The sequence below is a fragment of the Coturnix japonica genome, chromosome 1 (genome assembly GCF_054131305.1).
Source record: "Coturnix japonica strain WE chromosome 1, WE-NBRP24, whole genome shotgun sequence".
Lineage (NCBI taxonomy): Eukaryota > Metazoa > Chordata > Aves > Galliformes > Phasianidae > Coturnix > Coturnix japonica.
The window spans coordinates 120,223,493-120,240,272 of NC_140663.1; the positions used below are offsets into that span (position 1 = coordinate 120,223,493).

General features: G+C 38.1%; 1 protein-coding gene across 1 annotated transcript in view; it reads left to right on the forward strand.

The window, feature by feature from the left end:
* GABRB3 (gamma-aminobutyric acid type A receptor subunit beta3) overlaps positions 1–16,780 on the forward strand; it is a 183,260-nt gene that overhangs the window by 56,193 nt on the left and 110,287 nt on the right. The window contains exon 2 of the mRNA XM_085532678.1: positions 12,566–12,613. Within this exon, the coding sequence (XP_085388804.1) occupies positions 12,566–12,613 (48 nt within the window). The remainder of the gene's footprint in view (positions 1–12,565; positions 12,614–16,780) is intronic.

Here is a 16,780-nt window from a genome sequence, read left to right on the forward strand (position 1 = left end):
CCTACAGCCTTTCAATGTGTCTAATAAAGGAACATGTTTTATTGAATTCTAACACCACATATTTCTAGGCATTCACTTGATATTCTTATCTGCAATATCTGAGAGCTATTTGAGATAATAGGAATATACTACATAAAATAAAACAATATATGACCTCAAAGAACACTTTAAAAGAACATCTTCAAAGCACTTCTTCTTTTACACTGAGAGTCTTCATGAGCAAACATTCTAGAGCAAATAATTTCCAAAATGTCTCTTTTTGTGCCCTGATCTTATGGACTGCACACGATTCTGGGCATGTCAATTTGTTGCAACTGAGCCCGTATGTAGAGTTAGTGCTGTGATTAACTTGCTAGAAAGATGTTTGCAACACTGCCCTTCAAGTCCCTACTTTCCACTTTACAAATGGCGCTACCAGCGATGTGCAGGATACAAACAACAGGCACAAAATTAGTGTCAGGGATGGCTGTTACCTCTCGTCGCTTATGAATTAAACATCTGCTGTCTCAAACTGAAAACGTTTTAAGAATAGTTTGCATATGAAAAGATTGACTGTAGAAGAGATTTCAGTGAAGAAATCTCTAGCTTGCTCTGAATGCAGCAGCCTTGCCACTCATTGAAAGACTGCCAGAGGTACATATGCCTTTGCTTTGCTGTCTGACAGAACCTGATGGCCTACATTTCTTTTAATATCTTCTGTTTAGTGTTTTCTGTTGGCTAAGTCTATATCTTCAGCAGCACTTAGATATTAGAAAACAGAGGAATGTAAGTCGAGTAGGAATCATCCAAATTTGAATTTTCATGTGGGCTCTGACATGATAGAGAATTCTGCAGAAAATGTCCACTCCCTTTAGCCACTCACGATGCGCAATGGAAAAAGCCTCTTACCATGATCTTCCGGGAAAAACAGAGCCACTGGAATACTGCTGCTGTTGTGAAGTAAGGGACAAATATGGTTGCAATAAGCAAAAATTCAGCAAGGGCCATGCTAAGCAAAAGGAATTCATAGCGAGGATATATCAAAATGATTGCAACCTGGCTGTACTTGGAATTAAACATAAAACTCATGTCTTCCTGGAACACCACCCTGATGCTTACAATCAAAAACAATTTGAAACAGTGATGTCTTTTTCTTGGTGTCAGGGAAAGAGATTAAGGGGAAAAGGGGATCACTGCCATCTTTCATATTGCAGAATGTGCTTTGAAAAGGTCACTGTGAGACCAGAGAAACACCTGAATGGAGAGATGATGGGCCATAAATCACCACTCCAGGGCTGTTTGCAGTGTAGAGCTGTGAGCAAGTACAAGCATGTTCATAATAAAAACAGTGCCAAAAACCAGCTTAATCTGCAGTGGCAAGCAGTGGCTATGCAATAGTGGCATTTTCATTTAACCCAGATATAACTGCACATGTTACAATTAAAGATAGGATGTTACTGTGGCAAGGAGCTGAAGCTGTATGTCATGTGTTTTTGCTGAGATGCATGAGAGGGCTGAGGTTGACTGGATATACTCAGGTGACAATGTAGAAACCTGAGCAAAGTGCCTAAAGTAGAAGGTCAAACCATTCAGATTTTCTGTCTTTGAAACAAAACAAAACAAAACAAAACAAACAAACAAACAAAAACAGAACAGGTATAGCTGCTGCAGCATGGCTTTTAGGCCTTCAGATGCTTGCACTAATAATAGAAGTCTTCCCTGCCATTCTCTGTTGCATGTATACACTATGTGATGTTGGTCACTTTGTCTTGGGCAGTTGCCAGTGTGGGTCATTTCAGTTCAGTCTTTTATTTTATTTTCCATTTTCCTCTCAGTCTTTCCTTATATGTATTTCCCCAGTGGCTGAAAGATTAATGATTAACCTCCAATTAGGGAGGAGCAAGAAGATGGATGCAGCGTTTTTTATTTATTATTATTTTTCTTAGCTGAAAATTGAATTATCGAATCCCTATTTAAGACCCTTCTAATAAAAATGTCAGTTATCATGAACAAAATGTTCTTTAATAGTACCAATACAAAGATAACAGGTACAGCAGAACAGCAGAAGGAAAAAAGCAAACTCAAATATAGAGTTGTGCATATCTACACATGGAATTATATAAGTACATAACTAAAATGAATGGATTAATCTTCAGTGCTCTCAATGATATGGTAAAGTCTTTCTGTGTGATAGAAGATAAATATTAGCAAAGTGCTTTGTTGGGGCCAAAAATTTAAGTTGCCCTAGGTGTTACATAAGTGATTCTCTTTGTGAATTTTTTTGACTTCTGCTAATGAAGATATGAAATGAAAGCTCTAAAATATCTCTTGCTGACCATGTTGCAAAGTTTTCCCGTTATTTAATTATAAGGAAGATTACTCAGTCCCCTAGTTGATGGTGCATCAAGGTCTCTAAGGTCCCTGGGGCTCCCTGTAGTTCATACTAACCCCAAATGCTGCTATCCAGTACTACAATATGGTGGGGTCCTTTCCAGAGGAGAAACACAGTAAATCTGTCCCTACACTGAATTTGTTAGCAGAAGGTATTCTTGTTAAGCCACAGTACCCATCTTTTAAGCCATGGTTGCACATTCCTCCCATGATGACCCTTATGAAGTGTGAACCTATAAAGATTCTTTTTTTTGGCCCGTCCTGTTCCTTTGAGCTGCACAGATGAGACCTGCCCCAAATTCTCTTCTCTTGGGATATCACTATCTCCCAGTCCTGTCTCACTGCAATTTCCAATACAAGAATGGCCAGAGTGCTCAATCATTCCCTGAGTTTTCTGTATCTTCCCAACTATACACCCCTCTAATCACTAAAATATCAGACAGAAATTCAGGGCTCAGTGCCAGATCTGAGTTAGGTTTCAGCAGGGAAGCCATATTGTAGTTCCACTAGTCCTTCTACTTTCTTCCAAGGTGGAGTCGTGTGTTTTGCTGTGGACTGTGTGTTTTATCACCTTCACACTCCTGGCTTGCCTTCCAGGATGGGACAAGGCCAAGACAGTGCAGCATCTAGCACATGTCTACTGGGCCAGACAGAGCTCCAGAGTTCTCATGTGCTGCACAGCCTACCATGACCGTCAGAGCAGGCATATTCCCACAAGGCACAATATGGCCTATACTTCCACTTAGCCATCTTAACAAAAAATGGAGAGAAAGTTGTTACTCATAACAGTGTTTTCTTTTTCTTACAGTAACTGCTTTATAATTATTGCTCTAAGTGAACTGTATGCAAAGGAACCAATGAGAGCAGACCAGGAATAAAATATGACTAAAAAATATTGATTTATATTGCTAGCTAAATTAATCTTTCCAGAAAGGAAACTGGAAAAGACACCAGAACATGTCACCATGGAATGTAGAAACTGTCAGCTCTGCAGGCTCCTCTTTCAGTCTAGCATCAATTGCAGTGGACCTATAGCAATTTCACTTAATATTGAAGGGATCGTATTAAGGAAGGAATAAACGTTGACGTTTTGTTCAATTTGCTACCATTTTAAAGAATGAGATTTTAAACTTTCTGAAAGTTATTAGATTGTATGCACTGAATGAAAATCGAGAAAATTTGTAAAGCATAATATGACACTGATTTCTAAAGCAAAAAAGAAATTGGATCTAAGGTTCAGCGAACTATGTCTTATATTCATTATGGACATTCCTACTGAGAGATCTGGCTAAGATTTAAAGCTGCTGCTAAATGTACAGACAGCCAGTGAAATGGCAAATCTCTGTATAATCAAGTAAGAGAGACACACTCTATATTCTATCCAGTGACTTCCCACAGAAACTTATACCCTGTGCTGCTGGGGTTCTACATGCCAAAGGGGCTCAGGGAGTGGTGGAATGAAAAAAGAAGGAAGTGGGTAGTTTGGGAGTAATAAGAACCTCTCTGGGGCAGGGAAATTAGTGCCTTATTTGCCCAATGACCACTTCATGGTCACCCAACTATCAGTAGAAAGTCAGTTCCTTCGTAGCTCCTAAATCTCAGCTCAAAGTTCATCTATATTTAATCATGTATAATACACCTATAAAAAAGAGTTATGTGTGCCAAAAGGAAGAGCATCAGAAAGTCCCAAGTACTCCGAAATGGATGTCTGATTGATTTATTTTGGCAAAAGCATTCTTGAACATGGAGCTGCTTTCATGGGGGGTAAATTCCACCAGTCTCTACTGGGTGACAGAATGAAGTACTGGGTTTGAGGAGGCTCTTGTTCTCTGCCTTATCTGTCAGGGAAACCTTACAACCCAGATGTTGTCATGTCATGGCATCAACAAATGGTTTAATTCCAAGGTGTTTGCCTCTTATTCCTTCAGTGAGATTTCTGAATGGAGACAAATACCTAATTTCTTCTTTGAGGTATCACACCCCTCAATATTATGCTGGCTAATAAATTTATATCCAACATTTGAGAACTTTGAAGGAAAAAAGCTAAATGTAGTTTAAAACTACATTAAATCCTTGTAGCCATTTTGATAATGTTGTACAGTTTCTAAAGATGGTGGACAAAGCAAGGCTGTTTGGAGACTCAAGTGATTTAATACTGAATTAATATGACTAAGTAAAGGAGTATGAATGGATTTTTATTTTTTTATTATTATTATTGTTTGTATACTGGCTATAAATGTATTTCAGGCTTAAACTGTTTATGAAATCCTTGATTAGCTGAGGTATTGAAAAAAATATGTTTTGCATATTAGCAGACTTTTTTACATACAAAGGCACCACTTCACTGTTTCAAAATACAGATAGAAGGAGTTTTGAAACATCACTCACATAAATATATCACAACCTTTTAATTCTTAAAGTCAGTGTTTTCCTTTTATCAAAGTTAAGAGGACACGGAGAGTATTCCAGTATTACTGGAGGTTCATTTAGAATTTTAACCAAAAGTTTTAGCTGCTGAAGTTCTACTGAGCCCTGAGCCAGGCTAATTAGCACTCCTGCAACAGATGGTGGGATGTCCCTGTATTTTCAGGACAGTTTAAGTGTATATAGGCGCACCTGAAAAACCTGTAAAATAAAAGCGGTGTTAGTTCTTCTCATTAATTTTAAAGCAAAGACCATTTCCGTGTTTTCCAATTCATGGAACATTTTGCAGTTTTTTGTAGTCTGCCACAGCTATTTAACTAAGCTTTACAGTTATCTCACCCTCACTCTTTACATGAAGCAGGAAAGAGATGCATACACTCTGTTACCAACTTGTTTCTCTTTTAAATCAAAACTTCAGATGTTTAAAGAAGATTTGTGGATAAAAGAAAGTATAGCTTGAGGCTATGATACAATGCACTTAAAGGTCCCAAAGGAAATATTCTTAACAGCTACAACCAGCTCTGAAACATAACCTAGGAATGTAAATGTTAGGGCTGGGCTCTTAAATTCAAGTTTCCTGACACACTGTGGGCTGACAGCCTTTGAATTTATAAAGACTTCTTACCTAAATAACCAAAAGAGCTAATGATCACTTGAGTCCTTATTTTGATCTGTTCTTATCAAACAGTAGCAATCTATGAGGAAGTATCCTCATTCATATATCCAGCTGATCTTGTCAACTGATTGTACACATATTCAACCCCTTCAATATATATATATATATATATATATATATATATATATATATATATATATATATGGTTTTTTGCCATGCACAATTTGGAGTTTAGTTTTGCTTGCAAATGTTTGTGTGTCAGGGTGTTCCTAACTCTGTTACAAGTATTTCTGTAAAACAGTGTGTAGGTTCACAGTGCAGTTTAGAATGGATTGAGAAATTATTCTTCCCCATGATAGTTTTTCAAATAAATAAAATACTTAGGTACTTCATGGAAACCCTTCTTTTCTCTTTTTCCAGAATTTTATTTTTTATAACAAAATGAAAGAATGTTTTGTTTCCCATAGCTAACCAAAAAATCCAGGAAATGATCAATGAAGGCCCTATCTTCTAAGGAGACCAAGGACACCTTATGTTTTGTCACTATAAGTACCTGATGGGTACCTAATGGGCCATGTGAAGTAGATGTACTCACTAGCACAGCTGTTATACAGCAGCACTGAGTTCAGCACAGAACATGTTAGCAACACCTACTTTCATACAAAACTGTCACAATCTTAAGTCAGAATGACCACTGCATAGAGTAAGACAGGTCAACGAGTACCGAATGTAAACCCCAGTGGGATGAAAGAATGAGATTTGGAACTCCCTTCTATTTCCCTTACCAGCTGACATGGAAAACCTGAGATCCCTTTGTGGGCAGCAGGCCTTTATAGGCATGAGTAGTTCTGAAGTAGCATCGACCAATTTTCGTGAATTAATTTTTGTTTACTCAGATTACTAACGTACATACTGAAGATGAAAAAAAAAAAAAAAAAGTTGAAAAGAATAGAAAAATATTGAAGAGGCTGAGAGAGTGAGTTTCTAAGTCAGAATTCCTCCTTCCACTGAACTTCAAATTAACTTCAGTGCACATCGAAGGTGCACAGTCCTGTCTGTGAAAGTGTAGAGGGCCTCCCTCCCCTTCTTTTCCTTCCTTCCTTCCTTCCTTCCTTCCTTCCTTCCTTCCTTCCTTCCTTCCTTCCTTCCTTCCTTCCTTCCTTCCTTCCTTCCTTCCTTCCTTCCTTCCTTCCTTCCTTCCTTCCTTCCTTCCTTCCTTCCTTCCTTCCTTCCTTCCTTCCTTCCTTCCTTCCTTCCTTCCTTCCTTCCTTCCTTCCTTCCTTCCTTCCTTCCTTCCTTCCTTCCTTCCTTCCTTCCTTCCTTCCTTCCTTCCTTCCTTCCTTCCTTCCTTCCTTCCTTCCTTCCTTCCTTCCTTCCTTCCTTCCTTCCTTCCTTCCTTCCTTCCTTCCTTCCTTCCTTCCTTCCTTCCTTCCTTCCCTCCTTCCTTCCTTCCCTCCTTCCTTCCTTCCCTCCTTCCTTCCCTCCTTCCTTTTCTACTGGATTTTATCAGCACTAAATGTATCTAGAATTTTCTTCTTTCTTAAAATAATATTTCTTATGACAGCACTCTTGTTGCTCAGGAGGGTTAGAAAGGACACCATCAAACTTCTGATCACCCTGGCATGTACATAAGTGCTTCAGGAGATAGGAGAAGAAAAAACTAAAATAAGTATCTGAACAAATTTCTGAGGTGAAGGACCACTTACAGAAAGAAACAAAAACAGTGGTTGACTTGTGGAGATTTCAGCAATGCCAACAGCAGGACAGTCGAAGAACTGAAAATTATTCTAGGGATAGGCCACTGTAAACCAAGAACATGTATTTCTGATCGCACTGGGCATAAAAAATTCCCAAACTGAATCAAACCAGAGCTACCTCTAGTTGAGACTCCTGCATTTGAAAATAGGCTGTAACATTGGAAAGACCAATAAGAAGCAGGACAGATGGAAGGTAATTCTTTCCTACATGTAACCTTCCAGTTTCAAGCAGTCCAATGTTTATGGACTTCCTCAGCCAGAGGGTGCACTCAGAATGTTGATTTTAATAGCCATTGATGGAGCTCCCTTTCATGCATTTGTGTAATGGATTTTTGAGCCCATTTATAACTTTGGCCTCCACAGCTTCCTTTGGCAACAAGCTCCACAATTTAATTATGCATTGTGTGAAAAGGACTTTTTACTGCTTGCTTTAACCCTACTTCTTGACCATAGGAGTGCTTCACTGTTTTTTATAGTATAAGCAAAAATAAATAATCATTTATGCAGTCTATGACTTCAGATACATCTATCATGTCTCCCCTCCCTCATCTGCTTTCCAGATCCTAGTCTCAGCCTAAGTCTTGTTCTTCCTCCTAATGCCATTTCATACAACTAATCATTCCTGTTGCTCATTCCTGTACCTCTCAATCTTTGAAGAGTGCTGCACAAAGCTTACAGGATGTGGGTAGACCACAGATGTAAAAAATACTGCACCTGCCCTGTTTTGTTCTATTAATTCTGTGATTTCTCTTAGCACTTGTTTACATTTTTTACAGTTGCTGAACATTGAGCTGGGACTTTGAGGCATCTGCAGTGACTCTGGGACCTTTACTATAAGGATAAGGGCAAATTTGTGCACTGCTGTTGCCTGCAGTTTGATAGCTATCCCTGAATTTATCATTTTTATAATAGGAAGTAGAATACATTAAAAAGAAAAAGAAAAAAAGAAATGGTGGACTAAACGGTACAAATCCTACTGGATTAGAACTAGAAATACACACCTTCATGAACACTAGTGATTTAAAATGTGAGTAAATAGGAGTCTACATCTTGGCATGTTCTCACTTGATTCCTCCTACCTCACTCTTAAATGCCAATGAACAGGTTTGTAGGCTTGCTAATTCAATGGCATGTTTCCAAGCAATGCTAAGCTTCCCAGCTCTGGCTGATGTCAAAGGGAACAAAAGTTCCCTGACAGAACTGGACCTAAAAAGCATTGTTCCGGTAACTGTTTATGTTATGTGACATTGTCACTTCCATAGTATTTGTGAAGCTTGATGCTAAGAAAAATGAATTTCTAGAGAGGTTATGAAAGATCAGGGATGCTATAGTGTCACCATAATTACATGTAACTTGGGCATCAGCATTACATAAAAGCATATTGAATGCTTACTTAACATAACATTTGAATAAATCATGTTTTAAATCATCATGTTCACTGAAACATTTATTTCAGCTAGAGCCACATAGTTTAAGCTTCTCATACATAAACATTTTTGGCATTATTTATGAAAACTTGGCTTGCATCCACTTAATTTATACTTAAAAAAAAAATAAGAAAGAGCTATGTGAATCTTATATTTATAGCAGAAACCTCCGTCATCTGAGGCTTCAGCAGATCTACAATGGTAATTCAATAGCTATGTCTATAATATCCTGGGATTCTTAAACATGGTTTCCATTCTGCATTTGGCATTTCAGTCTGTACTTTTCTTGATACGCTCTTAGGTAGTGAAAATAATTTACTAGTACCCTAGTGCCTATCACGTTTGGTAGCAGTGATGCCCTGAAATACTCAGCCCAGTTAGCACAGGCTGAACTTCCCCTGAAAAGAGAAATTGAATTTTGATGACACATTGGAGTGAGTGCTTCTGGGGTATCTGGAGAGAGGGTTGACCTGGTGAGCTGGACAGTCTTGGGGGAGAAGTCCCAAAGTAGCTGTTCTCAGGAGGATTTACCTTGAAGCTTTGCCCTTGTCTGTTACAATCAGTAGTTACTGCACCACAGCCATGTAGTCCAGGCTTAATTTGGACTCTGTTGTGTACACTGGGCCAATTGACAAAAGTGAAGTGTTTTCTTCATTTCAGAATGATGAAAACTCAAATATAATGAAGTGTGTGTTCTACAAGTCTGTGGAGAGGGAGTTTAGCATCCCTTTTGTTTTTCTTTCTACAAGACTTGTGGAAGGTGTGCAGGGTTTTTTTAGAGTAGAAAAATATTGTTCTCAATAGTGGTGTCCGTGTTCAGATGCTTTCAGAATCTGAAGCTGAAATAGCTCTTTCTTATTGTTAATGTTACCTTCTGAGCTATAAATATTAGCCTTTGTACCTATATTTTTATGCTGACTCATTTTGTTGGATACGTAACATCAAGACTACTTGTTAAGCATTCTGTGATTCACTAGCACTGCTTTATGTCCTGGCCTCAATCCAGAATGGGGTTATTACATTTCACTTTCCTAAAGTTTATTTTCAAATGAATATGATATTTAACTTAATTTCTGCTTTCACAGGACCTTGTAGGATTTAAAGGTGTGACACGAAGTGATTAGTTATGTGTAAAACTTAACTTACATTTAGCTAAAGCATTCTAGCAATTCCAGAAATAGAATACTAATGTAACAGCTTTTCTGTTGGCTGTCTTATTTCCATTAGCAGAGATTTTCCTCCTGGAGCTCCAACATAAACATGTAAAACTACTTGTTCTGATAAGCTACTGGAGGGCAGTATTCTCAATGTAACGGAACAGATCTGTTGTACCTTCCCACCATGTATGACATTTATCTCATACAATTTTACATTACTCAGAAGTCAGATATCTAGCTATGCATAGGCTCCGATCAAAGTTACTGTGTTCTTATGGTACACTTATACTCATCTACCTTTCTTTAGTGTTTTTTTCAGCCTTATTATCTTCCTCATTGATTATTATTGTAACCTATCAAACTGACTCAAAGACATTTAATTTTTGCTGTTTACATCTGTAAGCAGAAATCCCAATAAGAGACATTCTGAACTGAGGTGTCATCCATAAGTTGTGTAGGCTTTAAAAGAAGAACACTGAATTGTTAATCTGCAGTTTAGGAGATGCTGAACTTTCCTTTATGGGTTGCTCATGGTAACTTAGTACTATAATGGGTGAAACTTCAAGGGAGCTGGAGGAAAAAGAAGAGAAAGATGAGTTACTATTTTTGTTAGTTTAATAATCCTAAATGCAAAGCATTAGCTCTTTCTAGCAACAAATACTCCACCAGCAGCAACACTAAAACCATATGCCCTCCATTTGATTTACCATCAACGACTGCCTGGCTGCACACAGAACCTCTCTGCTAATAGTGGCTCTAGGCAAGAGCATGTATAATATTCAAAGCAGTTTTTTCTTTTGTTAAAGTTGTGATAAGGATGCAAGGCATTTTATTGGGAATAATCAATTATATAATGATATTCATATACAACAAAGTGCTTTTAATATAAGTACTTTTAATGTGCTACTTTTGTGATGGGGGAATTACCTTTGTAATACTTTCAGAAGCACATCTATTGGTGCCAGGCAGGCAGTAGTAGGAGTCTTCTGTAAGGGATGAACTCAATTTACTCATCATTCACAAGAAGGCATTTTTCGATGCAGAGACCAGAGGATTTTACCACTCTGCTGAATAAGAGAATTTCAACATCAAGATGTGTCTACATTTTTGTACAAGGAGAAAAAAAAAAAAATGGAGTGCATTATCAGTCTCAATAAAAGCCCATTGTGAAACTTCAACATTTAAAATAAGACATTTGATTCTTTCCTGTTACATTTGCCTAATCATTTTCCTAATCTCCTCTGCTGTTATCATTTTTCTTCCAAAAAAAGAAACTAAGTTAATTCTATCCTGCCATTGACATTTTTGCTGATGGGTGACAGAAGGCATAAATGTAAGATGGCCACAGAAAATTCCCCTTGACACGTGTAGAGGAATTGTAATTTGGCTGTGTTGGAGAATATAGTCCTAAAGGAGGACTAAGACTGACCATGCTCCATGACTCTCTCATGCTCCAGCCTCTTCAAATGTGACAGTACTCATTCCAATACCTTGCGGCAAGGTGGATAAGCTGGATCGTTAGATGCAGGTGTCTGTGTGAAAACTGGATATTCCCACTGTGTCAACAGTGATCCAATCAACTTAGCTAATGGAGCCTATGCAGGGAATGCTGCGGATCCTTGTCTTGTCTAGAATCAGACCTGAGAGGTTCCGCTCAGTTCCCTTACACAAGCTTTGTGTGCCACTGAGAAGTTCCTAGGTATTGCCTTTGAACTTCAATTATCTCTTCAGCAGAGTGTAGGTCTCCTATAGGTCCTGTGTTATATTTGACTGTTGCTATTCAGTGTCTTGAGTAACTCAGAGCATCCTGAGTGGACTAGATGATGGCATCTAACCAGAAACCTACCTAGTTTCATCAGTTCAGTTTTAGACGACTGGCTACTACAGTGGGACCCATGGCATGAGAGAGGCCTCACATCTTTGCACAGCATACAAGGGAATTGCATGTTCACAATACAGTACATTCATTATCTGGTGCATATTTAATGTGAAATGCATAATCACTCCAAGAACAGGGACCGAACCCAAGAGTTACCCTTCCTATGTAAGTGGAGCTTAATGCATTCAGACTCATGATCATTTACCCCATGCTTTTAGTTTCTTCTCTTTAACTTCTAAGCAGACAGGTAAAGTAATGCACAGAGACATAAATCAGATTGTAAGATACAAATCAATACTTATTATGGAGTGCTCCTTACATTAATCTCGCCTTCTCAGAAACTACTTAGCTAAAACTTATATTTTATTGCTGATCCCAGCAAAGCCAACAAATTCCATATAACATCTTCTTGTGTTCCCACTTGAACCAGTGTTGTTATTGGTTTGACTGTTTCAGAATAATGGTAATAAAAACTGAGAGAAAAGAAAATCTTTTCTCTAGTCAAAAGATACCAAATTTGTTCCACAAATCAAATGTATTTTAGTTGGGAAAAAAGCTCAAAAGTATAGAAACGAGCTTCAGGTCTTCAATTTTCCCCTTTTCTAGCTGAATCACATGTGTTTAAGTCATTCAAATATCCAAAAACTCAGGGATAAACCATTTTATTTTACAATGTATTTGACTTCAGTGTGCTTTTTTAGCTCAGCTTACCCAAAATTATAAAATAATGGAATTGGATAATGTTCATTTGAATCAAGTACAATTTTTTTTCCCTGAAAATTATTCATATAGCTCTATCAGAGTCATATTGTTGTATTGTGTTTTGCACAAAGAAAAAAACCAAAAAACAACTCAAACAAAAAACAGTGACTATGTCCTTCTGTTTTTATTTCTCTGCAACATGACGGATCTATATTCTGTCTTTCTCTTTTTAGGAATGCAGTTGAAGAAAACAAAAAACTGTATGCAATTTACGATACAAGGTAAGTAACAAAAAGTGCTTTTAAAATGTCATTATTACCTGTTAATGGAATGTTAACCCTTTAAAGCATTGCCAAATATTGTTAACGTGTATTTTAAAATGTTTTTATTTATTTATTTATTTATTTATTTTAAATATTTATAACAAATAGCTTTAATTTTATATAAAATTATATATTTTATATATAATATTTTATATATATATTTTATATATATATTTATATATTTTATATAAAAAATATATATATAATATATAAAATTTATATAATTTTATATAAAAAATTTTATATTCTCGTGCACAAAATTCTATTTCTACCTAATTTCTGCCTGCATCCAGGCCTGGGGCTCCCAGTACCAGAAAGACAGGGAGCTGTTAGAGTCCAGGGGAGGGCGACAAAATGATCATGGGGCTGGAGCACCTCCCCTATGAAGACAGGCTGAGGGAGCTGGGCTTGTTCAGCCTGGAGATGAGAAGGCTGTGAGGTGACCTCACTGCAGCCTTCAGTACCTATAGAGAGCCTATAAACAGGAGGGGAGTCAACTGTTTACAAGGGTAGATAATAGCAGGACAAGGTGAAACGGTTTTAAGTTGAAGGCTGGAAGATTTAGGTTGGACATCAGGAGGAAATTCTTTACTATGAGAGTGTTGAGGTGCTGGCACTGGATGTCCAGAGAAGCTGTAGATGCCCCATCCCTGGAGGTGTTCAAGGCCAGGTTGGATGGGGCCCTGGGCAGCCTGGTCTAGTGTTAAATGTGGAGACTGGTGGCCCTGCCTGCAGCAGGGTGGTTTGAGCTTCATAATCCTTGAGGTTCCTTCCAACCCTTCTATGATTCTGTGATTCTATGATTCTATGTTTCTAATAATGCTTCCTTTCTACATGGAGAGGTTAACCTTGGTAATTAGAGAATATGATGGAGAAATGTACTTACACCACCACCTTAATTTACATGTTATTCCACAGATGAAATGCGGCCCATGATCCTACTGTGTGCATTATGAGCTTGACAGAGGCTGTTTCTGATCCCAGTGCTTTGGGACTGAGAAGCGCCTCACTGGCACAGCCTGGAGAGTAAGGGGTGCATTTAGATGAGGACGAGGCACTGCCACAAGCACAGTGCTGTGCCTTGACAGAGCATGGCCAAGGATGTGGCCTCCACATAAACACACCTCCACACTCTGCACTCTGAAGCATTTCATTTCCCCTTCTTAACATAAGTGAAAACAAACAAACAACAAACTGCTTAGAGGAGAGGAGAGAGACATACATCAGACTTTCACTTTATTCAGCCCATAGCTTCTTTGCTATCCTGTGTTATCACTTCCAGAATTCTTCCTAATCTTAGCAAATCGGGACTGATGCCAAATCATTTCATTGCACTTCCTTCTCCCTGCTTATCCTGTTTTATGTGGGAGAGTTTGCATGCATAAATGCCTTTTTTCTTCGTTTTTTTTTTTCTTTTTCCCCAGTGTTTCTTCTTTGTCTTCCAGATATTCCACTGTTAAAATTCAATGGGAATTGAATTGGGTGCAAGTGTTGAGGACTCACATTTCTTACTCTTTTAGCCAGTCCTAAGTCTTTTAACCAGTCCTTATACAGATTCATCATCTTGAATCCTGGCCTGATGTTCCTTTTAAATATACATAATACTAGATATAAGCAATATACAGCTCACACTGATCTCCCTTACTCTGCACAAGAAAGCTTGGGTTTTGACTTGGAAATTTGGCTGCTGTCATGTAAAAATAAATAAATAAGTGCATGAGCAATACTTACAGCAAATTAACTTCATAATGTTATTGACTAAAAATGTAAACACAAATAACTGGGCTATAACATTCTCTTTAATCCAGTATTAAAGACAAAAAAAAAGAAGGTAACTGCTGCATATATATATATTTTAAGAGTAATGTGCATCTGGCAAAGGGATTTAGTTGAAAACATGCAAGTAGAAATACTTAAGGAAGTCCTATATAAAATAAAATAACTCAGAGGGAAAAAAAAAAGCACACAAAACTCAGTTACTGCTGTTTTTCTAAACACAGGCTGTGTTTTCATCAGAACAGAGACTTAAAGAATAGTACTTCTAAAACATCAAGGCTTCTCTAACGTATGTGTGTTATTTTGGTGCAAAATCATTAATCTTTATGATGAAAAAATCTCAGTCATAAAGAGCCTTGATTATTTCTTCCTCTGCCAAAGTGTCAATGGGTTTTTATTTTGATGTGTATGATTCATAATGTGCATAATCCAGAGATTTTACCTCAAAAGGAGTGTAACAGATATTCCTTCAGATTCTTTTTTCTGATAATGCAAATTTTCATTCCATTTTCTTGAATATGAAGAAAAATAACCATTTGAAAATTAAACAGCATCTCAAAGCAGTGTGGGTCAAGCCTCTTATTAAGGGCAGATTTTAGTCCCCATTATTCATATTGATTAATATCCCTCTCTTGTGTGGCCAACTGAAATACTAAGATCTCTACCACCTCAGAAATGTTGAGATAACAACATAAATATTTCAGTATAATTAAATGAAATGAGCAAATTATACATCCAAAGCAAATGGATTCTTGCAACACTGCTTGCAGTCAGTAAAGGTGATAGTGAGTATAATCTCAGTGTAAACTCAACATCACCAACTACACTTTCTGATAAATACAGAGTACATTATAAGGTAGATAAATATAATATGGTTTTCTTCATGCAGTGTACCCAATGATCATGCATCATTGCTCCAACAGGCAGAGCACAGCATATGAAACTGTCCAAGCGCAGAGCATTCCCTCAGCTCTGATGCTGAGCATCCACTGCCCAGCATCCTGCTGTCACTCCTGTCTTCTGCTTCTGCTGCGATGCTGTTGAGAGGAAAATAAGAAAGTTGAGCTTTCTGCAAAGAAAAAAACAAACAAATAAACGAACAAAAAAACCCCTACTATGTTTCTACTGAAGAGTGTTTTGGCAAAAATGGCCATCAACTTCTGATTAAATAAAGAAAGAAGTCAGGCTTAAGGAAAAAAGACTTGAAAATTTTCATGTGGATTTTTTTTTTTCCCAGCCTGTTTTATTAATTACACCTTCTCAGCAGGTTAAACCAGCAGGCTATTAAAATTGCTGCAAGGCAGAATAGGTAAGCAGCAGCGTGAGTCTCAGCCTAGTAAGATTAATGTCCTGTTTTCCTCAAAAGACACCACTTCAGCTGTAGCGACAATTCTTCCTACATTTTTTTAGTTTCTGCCTGTCTCTGTTTTGTGTCTCTGAACCCTCTGTGATTGCAGTTTGCTTCAGGATAAGACTGGATCTTTGTCAACATCAGTTAAATGACAGAGGAGCCAGGGAGGAAAATGAAAAAGAAAATGTTCTGATAAGTGATTCTGACCTCAGTGTGTACGTTGGGTTATGTTCATTTTGTCAGGTAAAGCCTCAGTACCACTTTCTAGCGTAAGAGCTCGGTGATGTATTGTGTGCTGTGATCAAATCCGTCTTCCCTGATTCTCAGGACAGACTCTCTCCTACTGGAGCAAGTCTCTTTCTGGTGACTGATAGCAGTAGTCCTGCCAATGCATCAGCTGAATGCAGACCTCTTTCCTTCTATGAGCCTTCCTGTCGTTGCCCCCTCTTCTCTACCTCCACTGATACTGACAGGGATGGAGAAAGCTGGAAGTTATTCCAGAATGTTGAGTGGCTCCACATTCCTCTCTCACTGCCTTCACCAGTTTCTACTAAGGCTGAGTTTCCCTTGTTCTGCCTTCTTCTGAAAGGAGATGATGGGTGCATCCACATTGCATTTCAGAGCAAATCAGGGCTATGCTTGTGAAGTGAATCATTTGATCATTCCCACTCACTGTGCTTCGGTTCATTTCACACAGCAGTCCCAGGGTACATAAACTGGGTTTCTTTTCTATGAAGCTATGGTAGAAAATACACCCCATCACCTCAATGAATGCGATCTAACTGCTAATGAGCATTTAGACTTTTTGTCTAAGAAAGCACACCCAAAACGTGTATGGTGCAAATGTCAGGTCCTCAGCAACAGCTGTTCTGCTCTACAAAGCAGCCTCAGTTGTTGCTAATGCCAACAGAGCCAATGAATCCATTGCAGCCCTCCTCACCCCAAGGACTTCTGTCATGTCTGGAGGTGGCAGGTGTGCTCTTCCACATGCATCTGCA